The sequence below is a fragment of the Corvus hawaiiensis genome, chromosome 11 (genome assembly GCF_020740725.1).
Source record: "Corvus hawaiiensis isolate bCorHaw1 chromosome 11, bCorHaw1.pri.cur, whole genome shotgun sequence".
NCBI classification, from domain to species: domain Eukaryota; kingdom Metazoa; phylum Chordata; class Aves; order Passeriformes; family Corvidae; genus Corvus; species Corvus hawaiiensis.
The window spans coordinates 17,176,176-17,194,853 of record NC_063223.1 but is presented as its reverse complement, the minus strand read 5'-3'; the positions used below and the strand labels follow the sequence as shown (position 1 = coordinate 17,194,853).

The 18,678-nt window shown below is 42.6% G+C and overlaps 1 protein-coding gene across 1 annotated transcript in view; it reads left to right on the top strand.

Annotated features, from left to right (window-relative positions):
• The first annotated feature begins 8 nt into the window (after positions 1–8).
• Positions 9–18,678, top strand: part of FANCD2 (FA complementation group D2) — a 36,638-nt gene continuing 17,968 nt past the window's right edge. Inside the window, exons 1-23 of the mRNA XM_048315468.1 lie at positions 9–90; positions 1,289–1,378; positions 1,538–1,672; positions 2,271–2,338; positions 3,059–3,162; positions 3,667–3,730; positions 4,515–4,567; positions 5,538–5,616; positions 6,284–6,408; positions 7,755–7,842; positions 8,784–8,888; positions 9,580–9,680; positions 10,172–10,280; positions 10,852–10,887; positions 11,271–11,414; positions 11,680–11,814; positions 12,110–12,241; positions 13,370–13,477; positions 15,352–15,461; positions 15,982–16,042; positions 16,731–16,856; positions 17,660–17,733; positions 17,822–17,962. Of these exons, the coding sequence (XP_048171425.1) occupies positions 1,312–1,378; positions 1,538–1,672; positions 2,271–2,338; positions 3,059–3,162; positions 3,667–3,730; positions 4,515–4,567; positions 5,538–5,616; positions 6,284–6,408; positions 7,755–7,842; positions 8,784–8,888; positions 9,580–9,680; positions 10,172–10,280; positions 10,852–10,887; positions 11,271–11,414; positions 11,680–11,814; positions 12,110–12,241; positions 13,370–13,477; positions 15,352–15,461; positions 15,982–16,042; positions 16,731–16,856; positions 17,660–17,733; positions 17,822–17,962 (2,165 nt within the window). The 5' untranslated portion in view covers positions 9–90; positions 1,289–1,311. The remainder of the gene's footprint in view (positions 91–1,288; positions 1,379–1,537; positions 1,673–2,270; positions 2,339–3,058; positions 3,163–3,666; positions 3,731–4,514; positions 4,568–5,537; positions 5,617–6,283; positions 6,409–7,754; positions 7,843–8,783; positions 8,889–9,579; positions 9,681–10,171; positions 10,281–10,851; positions 10,888–11,270; positions 11,415–11,679; positions 11,815–12,109; positions 12,242–13,369; positions 13,478–15,351; positions 15,462–15,981; positions 16,043–16,730; positions 16,857–17,659; positions 17,734–17,821; positions 17,963–18,678) is intronic.

Below are 18,678 nucleotides of genomic sequence, written 5' to 3'. Positions count from 1 at the left end.
CCGGCGGAACGGCGTCAGCGCGCGCCGCTGGCGGGAAACTCGAGCGCGAGTGGCGGGAGCGCCGTGAGGGGACCCGCGGGGCGAGAGACGGTGAGGGGACAGTGGGGTGTCCTGCCCTGCCCGGAGGGACGGGAGGTGGGCTCGGCTCAGCTCAGCTCAGGTGAGGTGCGCTGAGCTGAGGAGAGGTGAAACGGCCGCCTCAGGCGCTGGCCAGCTTTTGGCAGTGGGTGCGATGGAGAGGGGGCTCTCCGGTGGCGGCACAGCCCACCTGGCTGGGCTGTCAGGCTGCGCCTCGCACCCAGAACAGAATCACAGCATTGTTAGGGTTGGAAGGGAGCTCTGGAGATCACCCAGTCCAACCCCTCTGTAAACGCAGGGTCACCCAGAGCAGGTGACACAAGAACGCGTCCAGGTGGGTTTGGAATATCTGCAGAGACGGAGACTCCACGCCTTTCCTGGGCAGCAGTTCCAGTGCTCTGCCATCCACAGCCTAAAGTTTTTTCTCATGTTGAGGTAAAACTTCTTGTGTTTTCGTTTTGGCCACTGCTCCTTATCCTGTCACTGGACACCACTGAAGAGAGTCCGGCACCATCCTCTTTCAGAGGCACCTGCCTTTCAGATACTTATACACCTAAAACAGCTGTGAAAGACTCATTGCACATTTGTTTTTTAACTGTTCCACTTCCATGCTGATATTTAAGTAACTCATTTTACTAGCCTCTGCCAAGCAGTTGACATTTAGTGTGAGATGCACACACATCTTTTTTTAATAACCTTTAAGTTTTAAAGGTGAGTCAAGATTTTTTTTTTTCTTTTTAATCGTTGTCACCCCCCAAAAGAGGATGGGTTAGATGGAGGTTTGTGCTGACAGAGCTCATTGGCCTGGTTAGGGACACGAACAGGGTCAGTTAATGTGGTTGGGCTCATGAACACTCAACTGTGAGTCCTTTGTTGGTTTGTCCAGGCATGTGGAGAGGGTCTTGAGTTTAGTTTAGTGGATGCAATCTCATAGTTGCTCACTTTGCCCAGTGTTTGAATAAAAGCCCAAACCTTGTTTTATGAGGAATTGCATTTTAGAAAAAGTGATGTATTGTGCTATTTAAATATGACAAGCTCTAAAATTTCAACCTGCACAGCAGAAAAATGTGGTGTGATACTGGTTACCCAGGCAATCTTTCTTTGAGCACTCTCTGTTTGTGTTGCATTCTCTTTTGCTATTCACTAATACATTCTAGATCTGCTTAAAAAGAGATTAATTAAACACTTGTCTTTTTCCTGCATTTTTTAGGCAACAACAAAGGTTTTGTTACCATGGTTTCAAAAAGGAAATTGTCGAAAGTTGATGCCTCTGAAGAGAGCTGCAAGACAGACTTGCCAAGTAGGTGCTTGGGTATCATCTTACTGGGGTGGAGACCCACTAATAGAGGCAGCAGCTCCCAAGCAGGGACAAGGCCAAAATGGCAGTTTTGATAATGCTGATTGTTAATGACACTGTTGATTTTTTATGTATTTGATGTAGCATGTTTTGTTTTCTCAGAAACTAAGAAGTCACGGATTTCTGATAAGGAAAACGCCTCTGCCTTCTGTGGATTGGAGAATGAGGGAGTCTTTGAAGAGCTCCTTAGGACATCAGGAATTGTGCTGAAAGCTGGGGAGGGACAGAATGAAATAGGTACGAGTTTAACACTTGCTCTTTCTGCTTTTAGATCAAAACCTGCAAGGATGGCTGGTACAAAGTACCAGTGTGTTTTACTTGCAGGACAAAAGCGCTTGAGCTAGCTTGTTTCAAAGTTCAAGCAAACCTTCATCTGGCCTCTTATTTATTATATACCTCTTGCTCCTGCTGAATTCAGTGCATCACCTAAACTCATTATACCAGCTCTTTGGGTGTAGACATGCTAAGTCTAAGGGCTTCTGAAAGATTATTGGAGGTATATAGAAAAATATTAGACTGTATCTGTGATTACAGTACTGAATTGCAGAGGCAGGAGCTCTGAAATGGGAAAACAAACATGGCATTGTTGTCTTTCAGCTCAGACAAGGCCATCAGGAACTCCTGTATTCATTATCTTCAGTGCTACTCTCAGCCCTGACTAGAGAAAGCAGAAGGGCTGATTCCACTGAGGCTTTTGCCAACTGGGCTTCTCAGTAGAGCAAATGCAGAAATGTTGGTGGATGGGCTTGAGAGCTTGTACTTGGTGTAGCTGTTGTGATGCTGTATGGACAGACTGTGTCTTGTTCTTTATTTCCTTTCTAAACTTTCTCCTTAGCTGTTGATCAAATGGCTTTCCAGAAGAAGCTCTGCCTGGCCCTGGAGAAGCACCCTACTTACCCAGCTGTAAGTAACTTTGGCAGGAGCCAGCTTTAAAGCTGTTTGCTGAGCAAAAGATGCAAATGCAGCTGCCTGTCCTTGCTAGTCTCATACAAAAGCATGCAACACATCACCTTATCTTGGATTTCTGTGGTCCACATTTTCCAGTTCTCTCAGTATTGCTGTTCCAGCCTTTTAATCTCTCTGTCCTTCTGACTGTGCCCTGTCAAAGTAATTTTCATTGGCAATATTATTCAAAAGACAAAGGCTCTTACAGGAGACAAATCACTTGCATCGCTCTCTGGTGGAAGCTGGATTTGGTTTTGTGTTAGGTGGAGCTGGCACCATTAAAACTGCCATGATGTGGTGCTCCTCTCCTGTCAGCAAGTCCAGGGTGAAAGTCCTGAGGCCGGTGATTTGGCTGCAAGTGTTTTTTGGGTGCAGCTCTTGTCACACTAAAGGTTGCTATCTCAGCTGAACAGGAAGAAAGGCAAAGCCCTTTAAAATCAAAATAAAATGCGAGACTCTCGCTTTAGAGTTATTTTGCAGAACAATCAGTGTTTCCTTCTGGAAATGGTCCAGGCTAGCATTCACTTATTATCCAGCTTTCCTTCCATCACAGTTTCTGTTTGCAGTTCCCTGGTTAGCTCTTCCTGGTTCTCATCACCTGCTTGCAAAATGCATCCTAAAGGACAGCAGTTGACTGGGGTGTCCCTTCAGGATGGGTAACTTCTTTCTGCTTTGCAGGTTGTGAAGCAGTTCATCAGCGGCCTGGAATCTCACATCAAGGACAGGAACCAGTTCAAGAACTGCCTCTTGCCCTGCACTCCTGTACGGACTGAGGGGTCGAGGTAGAGAAAATGTATTTTGCCTTCCCCTTCAGTCAGAGCTTGTTATGTCCTGGGACATTGACCAGAGTGGAGGGAAAGGCTCCAGCTGATGCACACCAAGGCAGGGTGGCTGGTCTAGTACATTGCTTTTTAATAGCAGTGAGTTTAGTGTTAAGTCACAGAATTTACTGTCTGGCCCACGTCGGACTCCATGGTATTTTAGGGGAAGAACCAAATACTGTGAAAAAAATTTGATTGGGCTGGTGAAGGTCAATTCCTTTTTGAGATTTTTTTTTTCCAGGAGATACAGCTTAACCACAGACTTTCACATTTCTAGTCTTGTAGAGAGTGAGCTGGTTCAGAGCTAAAGTGCAGTTTTAAATCTTTTTGTGTGTGTCTGTGATTACCATGTGTTACCTTAAGTCACTGTGTATAGTTTTTTAAAAAAACAGTCATGAAAAGAGCTACAGCCTGTTCTCCCAACATATTTTTGACACAACTGTGGTGGAATCTTTCATCTTGCAGGAATCTGGTGCACTCGTATTGTGAAAGCCTCATTAAACTGCTTCTTGGGATTAAGATCTTACAGGTATGGGCACCTTAGCTTGCTCTTTACAGTGCTTTTGATTGTAGGGAACGTTTTGCTTATGTAAGTGAAGGATTAATAGAACTGGTTTTGAGGGAGGTGAGGCTGCACCTGGAACAGTGTCCAGTTTGTTGTTTCTGTAGGGACACAAAGATGCTTAGGGCCTGCGACACATGGCAGACAAGCAGAGACAGAGGGAACCGGGTTTGTCCAGTCTTAAGAGAAGATTAAGGGAAATTTCGTGGTCTTCAAATACCTGGTTGCAATGTGTAGGGAACATAGAGCCAGACTCTTCTCAGAGGTGAACAGGGGCAGAATGAGAGCTGATGGCTCAGGTCGACCATGGGAAATTCTGATGAGATATAACCACTTCCACTGTGGAGAATATGTGTGGGTTTTTTAAGTGCTAGAATTGGGCACTGTTTTCAAACTTATCTAAAAGTTGATGCTTTAGTTTCCTCTGTGGTGAAAAGCAACTCAGCTGGGTCTGAGAAAGAGAGGTTCACTGGCCCAGAAGAATTGTACATCCTGCTCATATGCTCTGATTCTGTTGGGTTATGTGGGTAGTTTATACCACCCTCTGAGAAGTGGTTTTCACTTCTTAGGCTGTGTGCCTCCTTTCTGGCATTAGGCAAGAGATTTCATACACAGGAAATACTTTTATTGAGCCTTTCAAGTATTTTATTCTCTGTGTATATTTCATCTTTTGTGAAAGGTCAGTTTTGGTGGCAATACCACAGCACAACCAGTAACTCACCCTAACACTGTCTTTTTGCCTTTCTTTCAGCCTGCTGTCATAACACTGTTGTTGGAAAAGATCCCTGAATTCTTTTTTGACATGTGAGTATAAACTGGCTTCTCTCTGCCTTGAAATGAAATTTCTTTTGGACAATCACCAGCTGTTTGACTTTAACTGTTACTTCAAATTTACCTGAATGGCAGTTCGCACTGATGTGGGTTTTTCCTTCATACTTGTGTAAAATAATCTGTGAGGTACCATGACCTTAAATCTGTGGGTGCATAAAGCAGAAGACAAATTTCTAGAAGCTGAAATGCAGACACTGTGCATTGATTGATTGTGCTTTTTGCAGCTACTGACACAAGCTTAGGAATTATTTCAGCAGAGGGACTGAGTGTCTCATCATTTAAAAAAAAGATGGAAGTGGCTGCTTGCAGAGTTTTAGGAGGCTGTGAGATGCAAACAGATCTCCTTTTAAAAGTACAGATTGTGTTCAAACAAGGGAAATTGAAAGAACATCTGTTGGTTTTTAAAAGTATAACATCATAGTTGGAGTGAGACATCTTGAGGTGTAAGGCACACACAACACAGGCAAGACCTGACCACTTCATCTCTTCTTCCTGTGCCTTGGATGCTCACCACAGAGTTAGTGGGGCAAGCCAAGGGGCAGAATGAAGCTGAGGCTGTTCCTGCTGCAGTTTTTGTTCCACTGCTGGAATACAGGATACAAGTGCTGCACAGGGGTGTAGTCTAAGAAATTGTCTCAGACTGAAATCTTGTTTGAGGAGGCTTTAACACAGACAGTCACAAGGTCTGAACCGTTTTCACCCAAGAATTCTAAAGGATCTTGGATGCAAAAGTGATAAGCTGTTAATTGTGCTGTGAATCCTTTGGGAATTCTGAAAAATGGATGTTGTTACACTTGTCTCCTATCAAACTGTAAGAAGAGTGAAGTTCTTTCTGTGTATTAATGACCAGTTAAGAATGGGGTTAGTTGGTCTTGCTGACCAGCAGCAAAGCTTTTGAGTCTGTAGGTCTGACTAACCTGTGTGTCCTTTTCTGCTGTTTCAGTGTGGGCACCTTTGGAACAAATTTCCCCCGGCTCATTGTCAATCAGTTTAAATGGCTTGACAGGCTCCTTGACAGCCAGGTGGGTACCAGAGGTGCAGTCACATGGATGCTTTTCCCAAACAACTTCTGGAATGCCTCTCAGGCGGGATTAGATGAATTATTGTGCTAATGAGAACTGATGTTATTTTTGTATTGGTGGGCTGAAGGAGAGATTTAATTTTTTTCTGTTTCGTTATGATTGTCTTGAGTGACTTCTGACCTTCTTTTACTATTTTTCTTCTTTCCTTGCTCTAATTAATATTTTACATAAATTTATATCTGTGCATGTGTATTCACACGGGTGACCCCATTTTAAAGCTGTTGCTGGCAGGAAGTTACAATCCCCTCTTGTTTAATTCTAACAAGATACTGGATACTTGCAAGTGTGTGGGGATTAATTCTCTGTTCCTGCTCTGGTGATTCTTTTCCTTCTTTCCCTAAGTCAGTCAGTCCCTGCGGGTTACTCTCTACTGGAGTACTAAACACTGGGAAGCTTGTTGTGTTTCCCAGTTTCCTCTGCTCACCAAGATCATGATATCCTCCCTGTAAAATACCATTGTTCCACAAAAGTCTATGCTCTGCTTCATGACTTCAGCAGGACAGTGAGTTTGGGACAGTTGGCATAAATCCAGGCAGACGATGCATAATATTGTTGTTGTGCTGATGGTGAGATCTGTGCATTTCACCAGTGCTCCTCTTGTCTGCAGGATCTGGTCAAGAAGTTAATGCAGATGGTTAGTGTCTCTCCAGTACCAATCCAGCACGATATTATCACCAGTTTACCTGAGATCCTGGAGGATTCCCAGCAAAGTGAGGTTGCCAGAGAGCTCAGGTACAGATGATTTGGTTGGGAGGGTTTGTTTTGTTTTGTTTTTTCCCCCTTGCACTTAGTAGAAAAGGACAAGGTGCATTAATGAAGGTTGCTCTGGGAATGACTGAAGTATTAGGACAGCTGTGTGTTCCTGTTAACTGCAACATTTGGGGACACCTACCACTGGCTTAGGACATTCCATTTGTGCTGTTATGCTCTTAAAGAGAGCACAGGCAAAAGACATTGCATTCAGACAATGCTCCAAAACTGCTTTTATCTAAATAATTGTTAAACTCTTGACTACCTGCATACAGCACAGGTAGAATCCAGTTAAGTACTCACTACTTATTCTGGATCAGTCTATGATCAGTCACTGGGATATTACTCTTGACAACTTCTCATTTGTCTTGGATTCTGCTGTGGTAAGAATCAACATGGTTTTTATTAATAAAAAAAACCAACCCAAACCACACACAACACAGTAAATGTGTGCAAGAAACAGAACTTTCTGGCTATTTTATATACTTTTCTCAAGCATATTTACTGACCCAAACAACTGGGGGACCTAATGCCAAGAGTTATCCTCCCAGGGAGCACTGCCTTAGGCTAGTCCTTACATCTGTCTTCTTTAATAATGTATTCATTTTACTTAGTAATTTGAATAGTCTAAGTGTTTCTAATTCTTATTACTACACAGATGACTTGCATTTATGCTGGTGTTAATTATCTTTTCAAACCTGTGATCACTGTTGCAGATTATTACTGCAAGCAGTGCGTCCTGTTCCTTGTACCCTCTCAAATTGTGACTTCGTTTTCATTCTCAGTTTACTGCCTCAGCTTCTAGATAAAAGAACTCCACGCATTTTTTCTATGCTAATCAAACTCCTCAGACTTCTGTTTTCTCTCTTCGTGTATTTTGAAAGCTGAGATCCAAACAGTATCAGCGAGGCATACTTATTTCCATATTCTCAATAGCCTCTACCCATGTCTGATGTGGAAAACAACTCATTACTTGTAATGAATTAGGGAGCATAGACAGAGTTACCAGGATGCTGCAGATGAGGTGTTTTTCATCTAACACAATTTAAGTACAACTTCTTGCTAGAGAAAGTTTGTAAGAAATTGAGATCTCAGCCAAGAATGATTACATGAGTTTTGGGAAAGTCCATGAGGCTGTTAAAAGACAGGTGCAGGAGCAATAATTTAGGGAACAAGTTTTCCATAATGCCAGTGGCATATGTTGTTGTCAGTTTCCAAGATTTTTTTTTTGCAGTCACCACAAAAACTACTGGGATCACACAATACACTAAAGATACATTCTTGGTTTTGTTAAGAGGACCATTTGTTTTCTTTTCCCTGTGTATCAGCTGCTTGCTAAAGCAGGGCAGACGGCTGACAGTGCCAATCCTGGATGCCCTTTCTCGTCTGGATCTTGATGCAGAACTTGTGGCTGAGGTGAGAGCTTTTACTGAGCATTTCGGCAGACCCCAGCCCCTGCTTAGCAACACGAGAGCTGGAACTGTTTCTTCATTCCAAGTATTTTGTTAAATCTGACTCCTGTAGGCCTTCAAAAGTCCTGAGCTCCTGAAGTTGGAAAGAGGTCAGAAGCTAAAGCTGGTTTTTGAAACATGTGAGGGGTTCAGTGAAGAGCAGAGAGAAGTTTTCTGAATGCGTACTGTAACAGCCAGAAATTTCAATCACAGCTGTTTTAGCTAATGCAGAAGCACTTTGTCCTGCTGCACTAAATTTTTATTGCCTGTTTTAAACCTGCTTATTGTCAATATTTCATCTTTTTGAAGTACGGTGACCAGACTAGATTGTTATATTCTAAGGAAAGGCAGAAGATTGGTGATCAAATAATTAAATAGGTTTTCTCTGCAGAATGCTGATAAAGGAGAAGAGATGATGATGTGCCTTGGCTGCATTGCTGTACTTTTTGGAGTTGGGCTTCTTATGAATAAAATAAAATTGGTTCATTTGAGTGCACTAAATAGTGTTTTTACATAGTCCCAAAATGCTGGTGCTGCATAGCAGGCTGCATGTTGTCCATGCTTTTCCCTTTTGAAAGCCAGTTAAAAAATGATGGAGCCAAGCTCTTCTTGTTGAAGAGGGGTAAGGGGCAGTGGCCACAATAGGAGGTTTTGGTTAGACATTTGGAAAAACAAGTTAGGGTCTGCAGCATTGACATAAATTATCTAAGAGGTGGCAGGGACTGGAGATTTCCTCCATCCTTGGATATCTTCAAGACTCAGCAAAGCCAAGGTGAATCTGATCTAGTACTGACAATATTCCTGCTCTAAGCAGAAGGCTGGACTATAAGGATTCCTTCTCACGAACATAATTGTGTTTCTGTGAAGTGTTGTCTTCCAGCTGATGGAGTGTTGCTCTCTCCTCAGGTGCGACAGTCTGCCATGACCATTGTGCCTTCTGTAAAACTGGAAGATTTGCCTGTAGTAGTAAAATTCATCCTCCAAAATGTCAAGGCAGCAGATGCAGTAGAGGTACAGTATCTTTTTCATAATGGGAGCGTGTGTTTTCCACACCAGTGTGTGTTTTAACAGAGGGAAGTTGCTTCACACACAGAGATGAATGTTTTTAATGTTTTCAAGTAAAATTTTAATGTTGCCAGGGATCAAAGCCAGCCTGGATGAAGTATCAAACACACTTTTTTTTGTATGTTAAGAAAGCCTCAGTCTAAGCCAGATGAGGTTTGTGATCTGCCCAAACCTTTCAGGGAGACCCTTGTAAAAAAAAGTGTGCCTATCACATGGAAGCCACTCTGTGCTGGTACACTGCAATTCAACAGCAGTCAGATTGATAAACTTGCATGTCCCAGAATTCCTGAGGCTGCCATATATCTTGCTCAGCTGCTAAGCAGAATAAAAACAGTTCACAGCAACGTAAAGCAGATATAGGTGAGAACTTCGCAGAGTAGCTTTAAAAAAATTCTGCTTTCTGTATGCACCTGCAGCATCATGACGCAATGTGAAGAGAAAAGTTTTGCTGGTTCATTTTCTAAGTTAAAAAAAAATTAGATTTGGACATGGTTAAGTACTTGTGAATCTTATAAATATATGAGGTTTTTTGTTTGTAATTTTAAGGTTGTTATGGGAAATTGTTTTATTTTCCTCGGCTTTTTCTGTTCTTCCCTCATTTGTCACAGTGATTTGTGCATGGATTTGTGCTTTACAGGTGATTTCTGATCTTCGTAAGAACTTGGATCTGTCATCGTGTGTTCTGCCCCTGCAGATGCACAGTTCCCAGAAGAAGATTAAAAGCCAAGTCCAGGCCAGGTACTTAAATAGGTTTATCTGATTCTCCAAGGGTAGGACAAGACAAGAGAACTTAAACTCTTCCTATTCTGGTCTCTCTGGCACCATTGGCTACATACATGAGTCTAATTTATCCTGTGGAAAGGTAGAGACACCTTTATTCCTTCCTGCTTGGTACTAATACAATACATTTGTCAGTCTTTGCCCAGCCAGCTTCCCCTGTCGTGGATTTAATTCCTTTTGAGCCAGCTGCATCCATGTCTGCATGGGAATAAGCAACTTCATCTATAATGATGTTGCTACCAGTTCATCTGTTTTAAGTTCCCTCCAGTATGTTTTCCATTGATTCTGCGACCTCTGTTTGCACCCTCTTGTGTCACTCCCTATCCTTGACAGAGCATTCCCTCTGGACAGTGTCTGCTTTAAGTAAGTGGTGTGACTTCTGGGCTGCCTTGTTCCTTCTGTGACAGTATTTGCAGGGACTGAGTCTCCTCCTTTCTGATAATTTACAGTTCTTCCCTGAGCCAAGTAACTACCAGCCAGAATTGTGTGAAGCTACTTTTTGATGTGATCAAGTTAGCTGTGAGATTTCAGAAAGATGTCTCTGAAGCATGGATTAAGGTAAGATACATGCTTCAGTCCTTGTTTCCTTATTTATTTGGGCTCCTTGATTGAGCCTGAGCCTTTCTTGTAATCAAATGTGATATCAAAAGACAAATGTTAGCCCTTCATTTTATTGATACATTTCGTTCAGCGAGAGAGGAAAAATGTATACCCATGTATTGAGACTGAGCTGTGTGAAGCCTTAAGGTGCTTGAAAATGTCCTGCTGGAAATCAATATTGGCTGGTATTGTGCCAAATTTAATTTTAAATTACATTTCAGAGTAAACCATGAGACTGTTTCTTGTTCTCAGTCTTTCATTACTCAGTACCTCAGTTCCTTTCTCAATCCGGATGTTATTTGAGAGTGTCTTTGATCAAACTCAAATTTTAGCTATTTTTTTGAATGCTTTCTGGATTCTCTGTTGTTGGCAAGATCCAGTTTGCTGACTTGGATAGGTATCCTGTTGTAGAGGAGAGAAGTCTGTGAGCAGGGTGTCACAGACTTTTGGTGTCTACCTTTTTTGATTTGGTTTTGGAATATAGTATTGTACTGTAGCTTAACAGCTTGCTTGGTTTTTTTTCTCTCAGGCTATTGAGAACAGCACATCTGTGTCTGACCATAAGGTAATACTTCTGCTCTGGGACTGTCCTCTTCTGCTGATGTTCTCAAGGCTTTCTTCATGGTTGTAGATTAAGAGATTTTTGTAGTTGGCGCAGAAACTGCCAGTGATGTTTCATGGGTGGTTCTTTTGGTGTTGGACTTGTTCTGAGTATAGCAACCATCCATTTTCTTCGTAACCCTTGCTTCATCCTTCCTAATATCAAGGGACAGAGTTATCTTGTTTTAATTCTGTCCTGTTGGACTCACAAGGTTTTTCTGCAGTTGTGACTGTTGGGACTTTTTGAGATCTTTTTTTGTTCTCAGTTTAGACTTCAGGTTTTGACTTGGAGTTATCTGGACTGTTTAATATTTCAACATAATGAATAGTGGTTATTTCCTCTAAAAGGTTCTGGATCTGATAGTTTTGCTGCTAATCCATTCTACAAACACCAGGAACAGGAAGCAAACTGAGAAGGTCTTGAGGAGCAAAATCCAATTGGGCTGCATGCCAGAGCAGCTGATGCAGAATGCCTTCCAAAACCATTCAACGGTCAGTGCTGATCCTGCTTTGGGGCTCTCTCTTTTCTCTCTCAAAGATCTTGGTCAGATGAAGATTTAGCCCTGTGCTGCATTATTTATACCTTTCCAGTTATGTATATGTACTTGTCTTTTCTAATTTTTGGTCCAGATCAGTGTCCCAAGGCACATGTCCTCTGTTGTAACTGTCATGTGGTTTTCTGAAGTTGAGCTTTCCTCAGCACTGGATGTGTTGAAAACAAGCAACAATAATCTCTGTCATGGTGTCTGTATTTCAGGTTATCAAAGACTTCTTCCCTTCCATCCTAGCCCTTGCTCAGGTGTTTCTGCACTCAGCACACCCAGCTGTGGTCTCCTTTGGCAGCTGCATGTACAAACAAGCTTTTGCAGCCTTTGACTCCTACTGCCAGCAGGTACAGTGTGATGGATGGCAGCTGTTTTATTTGGGCTTGCACTTTTTTCTAGGATGTATGTCATGATCCTTTAGGGGACAGGGTTTCAGGCAGTTGGAAGCCTTTGGAGAGAAGTCTGTGCCAAAGAGTAGGGCAAGAAGAAGATGGGGAACAATCACAGCAAGACTGGTAGCAAGGGACTCAAGCACAGAGACTGCTTTGATTATCTATACTTGATTGACTTAGTTCATATGAGCAGAGCAAGGCAGACATTTTCTGTTTTTCACTGTGGTTCCTTTGGTGGCTTTTTCCTTAGGAGGTTGTGACTGCTTTGGTGACTCACGTATGCAGTGGAAGTGAGACAGAACTGGACATTTCTCTGGATGTGCTCACGGATTTGGTGGTGCTGCACACATCCCTGCTGATGCGCTATGCCACCTTTGTGAAGGTATGTTCTGGGTCTGTACTAGATTTTGGGTCCTTTACACCACTTCGCCTCAGATCCAGAATACACCAGTACTTCTCCAAAATAGAGGTATTGGAAAAGCTTATACCTGTAAAGCTTTTCTGTCTGGAGAAATGCAGTGGTCAGAAGTGAAAGGTATCTGTTACCAAAGTGTGAGCTGTAAGATAGGACTGTATGATTTTTCGACAGGGGAAATTAAGATAGACAATTCCTTTTAGCTAGACGATGCTTAAATTGCAGGTGTGGAATGGTGCCTACAATGGAAGGAAAATGATGTCTATTTACATCAGCTGTTTCAGAAACTTGGCAAAAATCTGCCCCCTTTGTGGACTGCCCATTCTGTCTATTGAAAGACTGATAGTACTTTAGCCAGTATTTGAATCCTAAGACAAAATTGCTCACAGAGATGGAAGAAGACATGTCCTAAAATTTAAAAAAAGGAAGTACTTAGTGGGGAGAAAAAAAAATAGACTACTGAGTTCTAAGTCTGATAAGCAGCGTCAGACCTGCCCAGTTGCCTACTTCCAAAAGTATTAAAAGTGGAGATTGAGGGAAGAGCTAAACAGCAAGGCAAGCATGTCACAGTACTTTCATTGAACACTCCCCATCTGTGGTGGGTATGTAGCTTAAGGACAGCTTGTATTTAAGAGTCCTTGAACAGGGTGGGTATGGGTATTCCCACACCTCTCTGATACTTTGGTGCTCCCTGTGATTTAATTGTACACTATGGGAAAACTGTTTACTTTTTGCTGTTTAGCTGGTTGATTGTTAAATGAAAATTGCTTAATTTCTTGCTTGTCAAATACTTTGAATCCTGTGACCAAACCTGTGATAGAAAATAGACAGCTGTCACTTGTCCTGAGCACTCCTAAAATGCTTATGGTAGCCAAATTGTTCTTCCCATTCAGCCTCTGATAAAATGACCTGCCATAATTAAGGCCAGAGCAACAGTTTGGCATTTATATTTGTTTAATTTGAGTGTAGCTTTTTCATGTGTGTACAAAAAAGGTAATGTTAATTATCTTCCCTGAGGCTGGCCATTCATGTATTTTTGAGAATATGGAAAGGGATTCTTGATACGTCTGAGCTAGTTTGTGGCTTCTCTTATAGACTATTTTAGACTCTACACAGAAACTGAATCCATGCCAGATCCGGAAGCTTTTCTACATCCTCAGCACTTTAGCATTCAGCCAGAAGCAAGAAGGGAGCTACATTCAGGTAAGCAGAGACACAACAGAAAGTCATTCAGGCTGTGCCTTCGTGCTTTTGCTAGGTTAACTAAATACTGGCCTCATCTATGAACAGTGATTGATGTCAGGACGTCCTTCATCTTAAAATTCTCTTCTCCCCAAGTGGCTGCAAGTCAACTTATTCCCACCCTGATATCAAGGGCTTATCACAGTGACTGTGTGCCTCTCGTCTTTCCCAGAAAGGTCCCCTTCTCTTGTGCATCTAAGAAAGGTTAGAGTTGTTAGATGTGTTGTTGGAGGGGTACTGATGGTAGTCCCTAATCTAACCTCCCAGTGAAAGTGGGACTGTCACCAGCACGGTGTCATGTTGATTGTTGCTTTGTCCAGCTGAGCCTTGAAGGCTTGCAAAAGTGTAAATTCAGCAGCCTCCTTGAGTGGTTCCGTTTCTCCATCACTTAGAAGCCTTCAGAAAGCACAGTTCAGTGTCTTCCCTGAGATGTTTGTATTGATTCAGGCACTTAAATTCTGTACACCAGAGACAACAGAGACTCTTGTCAGAGGAACTGAACTTCACAGTGCAGAGGACTCGGCTGGGAAGTAGTAGAATTCACACCTCTCATACCTATGGTTTAAACATGAGAAGCTGTCAAACCTGGTCTGTCTAAATCCACCTTCTTCTTGCACAGGATACCTTGTGTGACTCAGTTGCAGCATAACAGTGGTGGTACTGGATACCTTTGTCTGGATTTCTGAATCCTTGAGCATAGCAGATAAATATTCAAAGATATTTATTTCACAGCAGAGATGTCTGGGTTGAAAATCTTCCCATTCATAAAGTTCAGCTCTTAGAAATTAGGACTATTTGTCTTTCTTTGAGTCCTTGTGTAGTTTGTAATTGTGGGTATGTTTGCACATGGTAACTTGAGACTGTAAAGGAAAACTGCTCTTCCTCTGATTGGTCTGTGGCATGTAAAACAGCATTTCTATAGTCATTTTGGGCCTTCCCACTCACCCTGTTAAATTTGAGCTCTTCACTGCCAAAATTCCCAGTTGTATGGCAGGTTTAGCTCCTTTCTGAACTACTTTCCTCAGTGATTTCCCCACCTCCCACCCCAATGTGTGATTTGTGAAAATTGCCTTGGCAACACACAGTGTGACTTTGCAGCCCAGGAGGACTTGCCATCAGGATGTTCTGCCTGTCACCCTCAGAAGTTGTGAAAAGAAGGGGAGGAGTGTCTAGAATTTATTTTGAGCTGACAGTTTGTAACTGTGGAGATCCTGGGTTGGCAATTTGACTCTATCCTCAGTGATGGCAAAGACTTTAGGGGTAGGTCACCAAAGAAATCAGTATCCTGAGAGACAATTTCCTCTTTGCCTTCTCTAAGGGCACTTCTAAACTTCTCAGACATGAGGATCTCTGCAGGTGACTTAGGCATTTGTCCTTGCAGTGCACAGTTTGTCTTTGGACCTTCACCACAAACTGCTCCATCCTTCAGCCTCCTGAAGCTGACAGTGTTTTGAAGTGCACCTCTGCAGCTGCTGTTAGGGTGTGACAGGCTCCAAGACCATCTGCTATTTTTTTAACATACTCTTCTATTAATTATAGGTGAAACCTGGACCGACTACGTGTTCTGTGTAGTAGTTAGAGCAAAGTCAAACCAAATCACTTTTCATGCTGTTTACAGCCTTAGTTGGAGCTGTGACCAGTATTTTCATAATAAAGGAAATGTCAGAATCCACAGGGACTCAAATTCATTTCAGAATTTTCATACAGCAAAGCTGTAATCTCAGTAAACCATCCCCCTGTAGCCCTTGGAGATGACATTGAGTGAAGATGCCAACAGAACTGTGAGTGATGCACACAAGTACCTCTGTGGTGACATGGTCTGTGTCTCTTTCCAGGATGATATGCATATGGTGATCAGGAAATGGCTCTCCAGCACAGTTCCCAACCACAAACAAATGGGGATTATTGGTGCTGTTTCCATGATAGGCAGCGTGGCATTAAAAAGGTGAGAGAAAATGTAGCAAAGATGAATTTAACGTGGCTTTCAGTTCAGGCCTGGAGTGGAACAAAGACAGGAGGGCATTGCCTTTGAGTTCATGCACATCTTGGGCAAATCCAGGAACTTAAAACTCTCTTCTGCATACTGTGGTGTTTGGTATTTCAGCCTGTGCAGTGCTGCTCACCTGCTGCTGGTCTCAAAGGCATCCCAAATTCCTTGTTAATGCCTATTTGTGGATGCCTTGACCAGCACGAGCAGGACCTACTGCTTGGAAAAAAATTGCACACTGGTGGGCTGACTACAGACCAGCTTCTGACTCTAGGCTGAATGACCTGAGGTGCTCTGTGTATGAATCCAGGGAAATCTAAAAGAGAAGTCTCAAACACCACCAGGTCTTTTCTTAATGTGTTCCAAAGAAATCTTTTTCCTGTGTAATTCTCCAGTTTCTGGAGAGAGAACCTTGTGTGTGTGATGGGTCACCTGCTGAGTCTTGTGCCACAACAGCAAGGTTATCAATTGCTTCCAGGAATGAAGGAGATGGTGCTTCACTGGAGAGACCAGAGCTGAACAGCGAGCGTGATGGGCAGGTGAGTACCAAGAATGGGGCAGTGTGGGAGACAGGGAGGATATGGTCAGCAAGGAGGGGTGACTGGAAATGCAGTCTTATCTGAAGTACTGTGTGGATCTGGGAGTTAATTTTCCTGAGCCTGGGATTCTTGTACATTGACTGCAGAGCCAAGAGTCTATTAAAAATGGTTTTGGAGAAACAAAGGCACCCCCTGGTGTTGCCTCTGCTAGACCAGGACAAGCAGCACTTCAGCCATTTAGTGGAAATCTTCTCTCCAGCTGTTATTTCAAATACAAAGAAAGAAGCAGGACAATCTGCTTCAGTGAGCCAAAGGATGACCATGGCCATCCTCTCAGCTTTGGTAACTGTGCCTTTCAGGCCATCCAGAGAAAGTATTTCTGCTGTACAGGATTGGCATAGCAGCCTTTTTCCTTAGTTTCTGTTGAAGAACCTTCTTCTCTGCTGGCACTCTATTTAAGGGTGATCCTGGGCAGACTCTTTTGTGTCATTTCATGGCAGAGGACTCTTAAAGGCCCGTTTTCCTTCTCAGAGCTGTGTCTCTTCAAGAACATTCATCATGGGTTGTCACTCTAGAGATGAAGCTTTGAATATGCCTCACAATAAATTAATGTAAAAAGGACTTAAGGTAAAAGCTTGAGTTGGATCACTTACCTTACCCATTTCTGCACTGTTTTCTCTCCTTTCAGCTGTCTACCCTGCTGGACCTTGTGGGCTTCTGCTGTGAGCAAACACCAGAGATCCGGGCTCTGTACTATGATGAATTTGCCAGTTTGATTGAGAAGCAGAAGGGCAATTTGGACTTGCAGCTCCTGGTACGTTGCAGAGCAGTTTGAACGTAATCACTTACTAGAATTCTTCAGAAAAATTATGTTTTTTCAAACATTGGCAGGATAGAGTCAATTTGAGGATTTCACTCCAGTCTGGAAATTTGTTTTGTTCTGTGAGAGACTGGTCAGATACAAAATCCTCATCCAGCTCTCTTGGCTTTTTCTCATTATGGCAGATTCCTCATTGTGCTTTAACAACTTCTTTTATGTGAAATTTTACATGACAGTGGGGAAGCCTTTTAAAGGAAATTAAGTGACATTTCAGAGCATGCTGTTCCTATTCATAGACAAAAGTAGAATCTGAAAGAACTTTAAACTTAGTATTGAAATTGGTTTCTGGGTCAGACTACTAAGACTGTCTGATCCCTAAGATCTTGGAAGAGCCACAGTCATTTATGGTAGTAAATAAATAAATGGTATTTATGGTGATAGGAAAAGGTTTGTGAAGGCCCCTGGATAGCTCTTTCTTCCTGCTGGGAGCTCCTTTTACATGTGGGCTGCTTTCCTCTTGCAGCCAGCTGCTCTGCCTCTCTGCATCACTCTGGAACTTGTAGTCAAGCCCACATCCAGAGAGCGGGGAAGAAGTTGGTTGTGCACACTTAGCATTGTTTCCTGGCTCTGTCTCTAAAGGCAGCCCTTGGCTATCTTTGCAGGCCATGGGGCTTCATGGCTGTGACTGTTCCAGGATACTTTTGCTTGGCCTTATCTTATGCATCTTCCACTGCTGCTGTTGGAGCTTTCTTCATTGATCCCCTTTGCCGAGCAAGTTTTTTTTCCTTTCTTCGTAGGACGAGTTTGGGAAGAGTTTGGTGGAGGACTTTCCCAGTGACTTTGTGGTAGATCTCAGCCCCACAGTGCACGGGTATGCTAATCACAGCTAAAGCATTGATAGTGTTTCTGTCACTGAGAACTGAGGTTGCCAATAAGACCTTGTCTGTCTTTCCTTGCAGTTCATTCTTGTTCCCAGTGAAGTCCTTGTACAATCTGGATGAAGATCAAAGTCAGGAAGCAATTGCCATCAACCTCTTGCCATTGGTGTCACAGAGTGAGCTTGGCAGGGTCACTGCTGGAGCGAGTCACCAAAGTAAAAGGTACTTTGACACTTACATGTGGGATGACTGCAAAGGTAAAGGAAATGTTTTCATTTGTGCACTTCAGGTGCCCGATAAGGAGCTAGTCAGAGAATTTACCAGTTTCCAGTGTTCTCCTCCTTTTTTTGATGTTAAACATACTCAGATAGATTTAAAGGCATAATCTGGTTGGGAGCTGGCAGTCTGTTCTGGCTTAGGCTGTTTAGGTGATCTTGGGTGAGTCATGCTGGTAGACAGTGCTAAACCCACAAATATGCAGCCAAAAATGAAATATGACTGAAAAATAAGGACATTGTCTTTGGCAAATGGAACAGGAAGCATGTAAGATATACAAAAGTCAAGTAAACAGTATGGCAATCAAAGTTAAAAGGACCATAGGACTCATAGAATTGTTAAGGTTATAAATGGCTCTCTTTTTTTTATTTGCACCTTCACATTCTTTGTAGTTTATTGTCGTAAGATTTTGTTGACATTTTAGTTGTGCTTTAAAAAGACGTGATCATTTTAAAATGAGAGAAAATACAGCTAACTTCGCATGCATCTATGGAAAAAGGTTGATTTTCCTCACTCAGAATTGGAGCAGTGGCACACTGCAAAACATTGAAGGAGGTTTCTCCACTGCTTATAACTCTGTTGTGCACAATTTCTTACAGATCCTTCTGAACTAGTCAACTTTGGTTTCCACCAGAAATAAATCTGACCCCATTTTTTGTTCA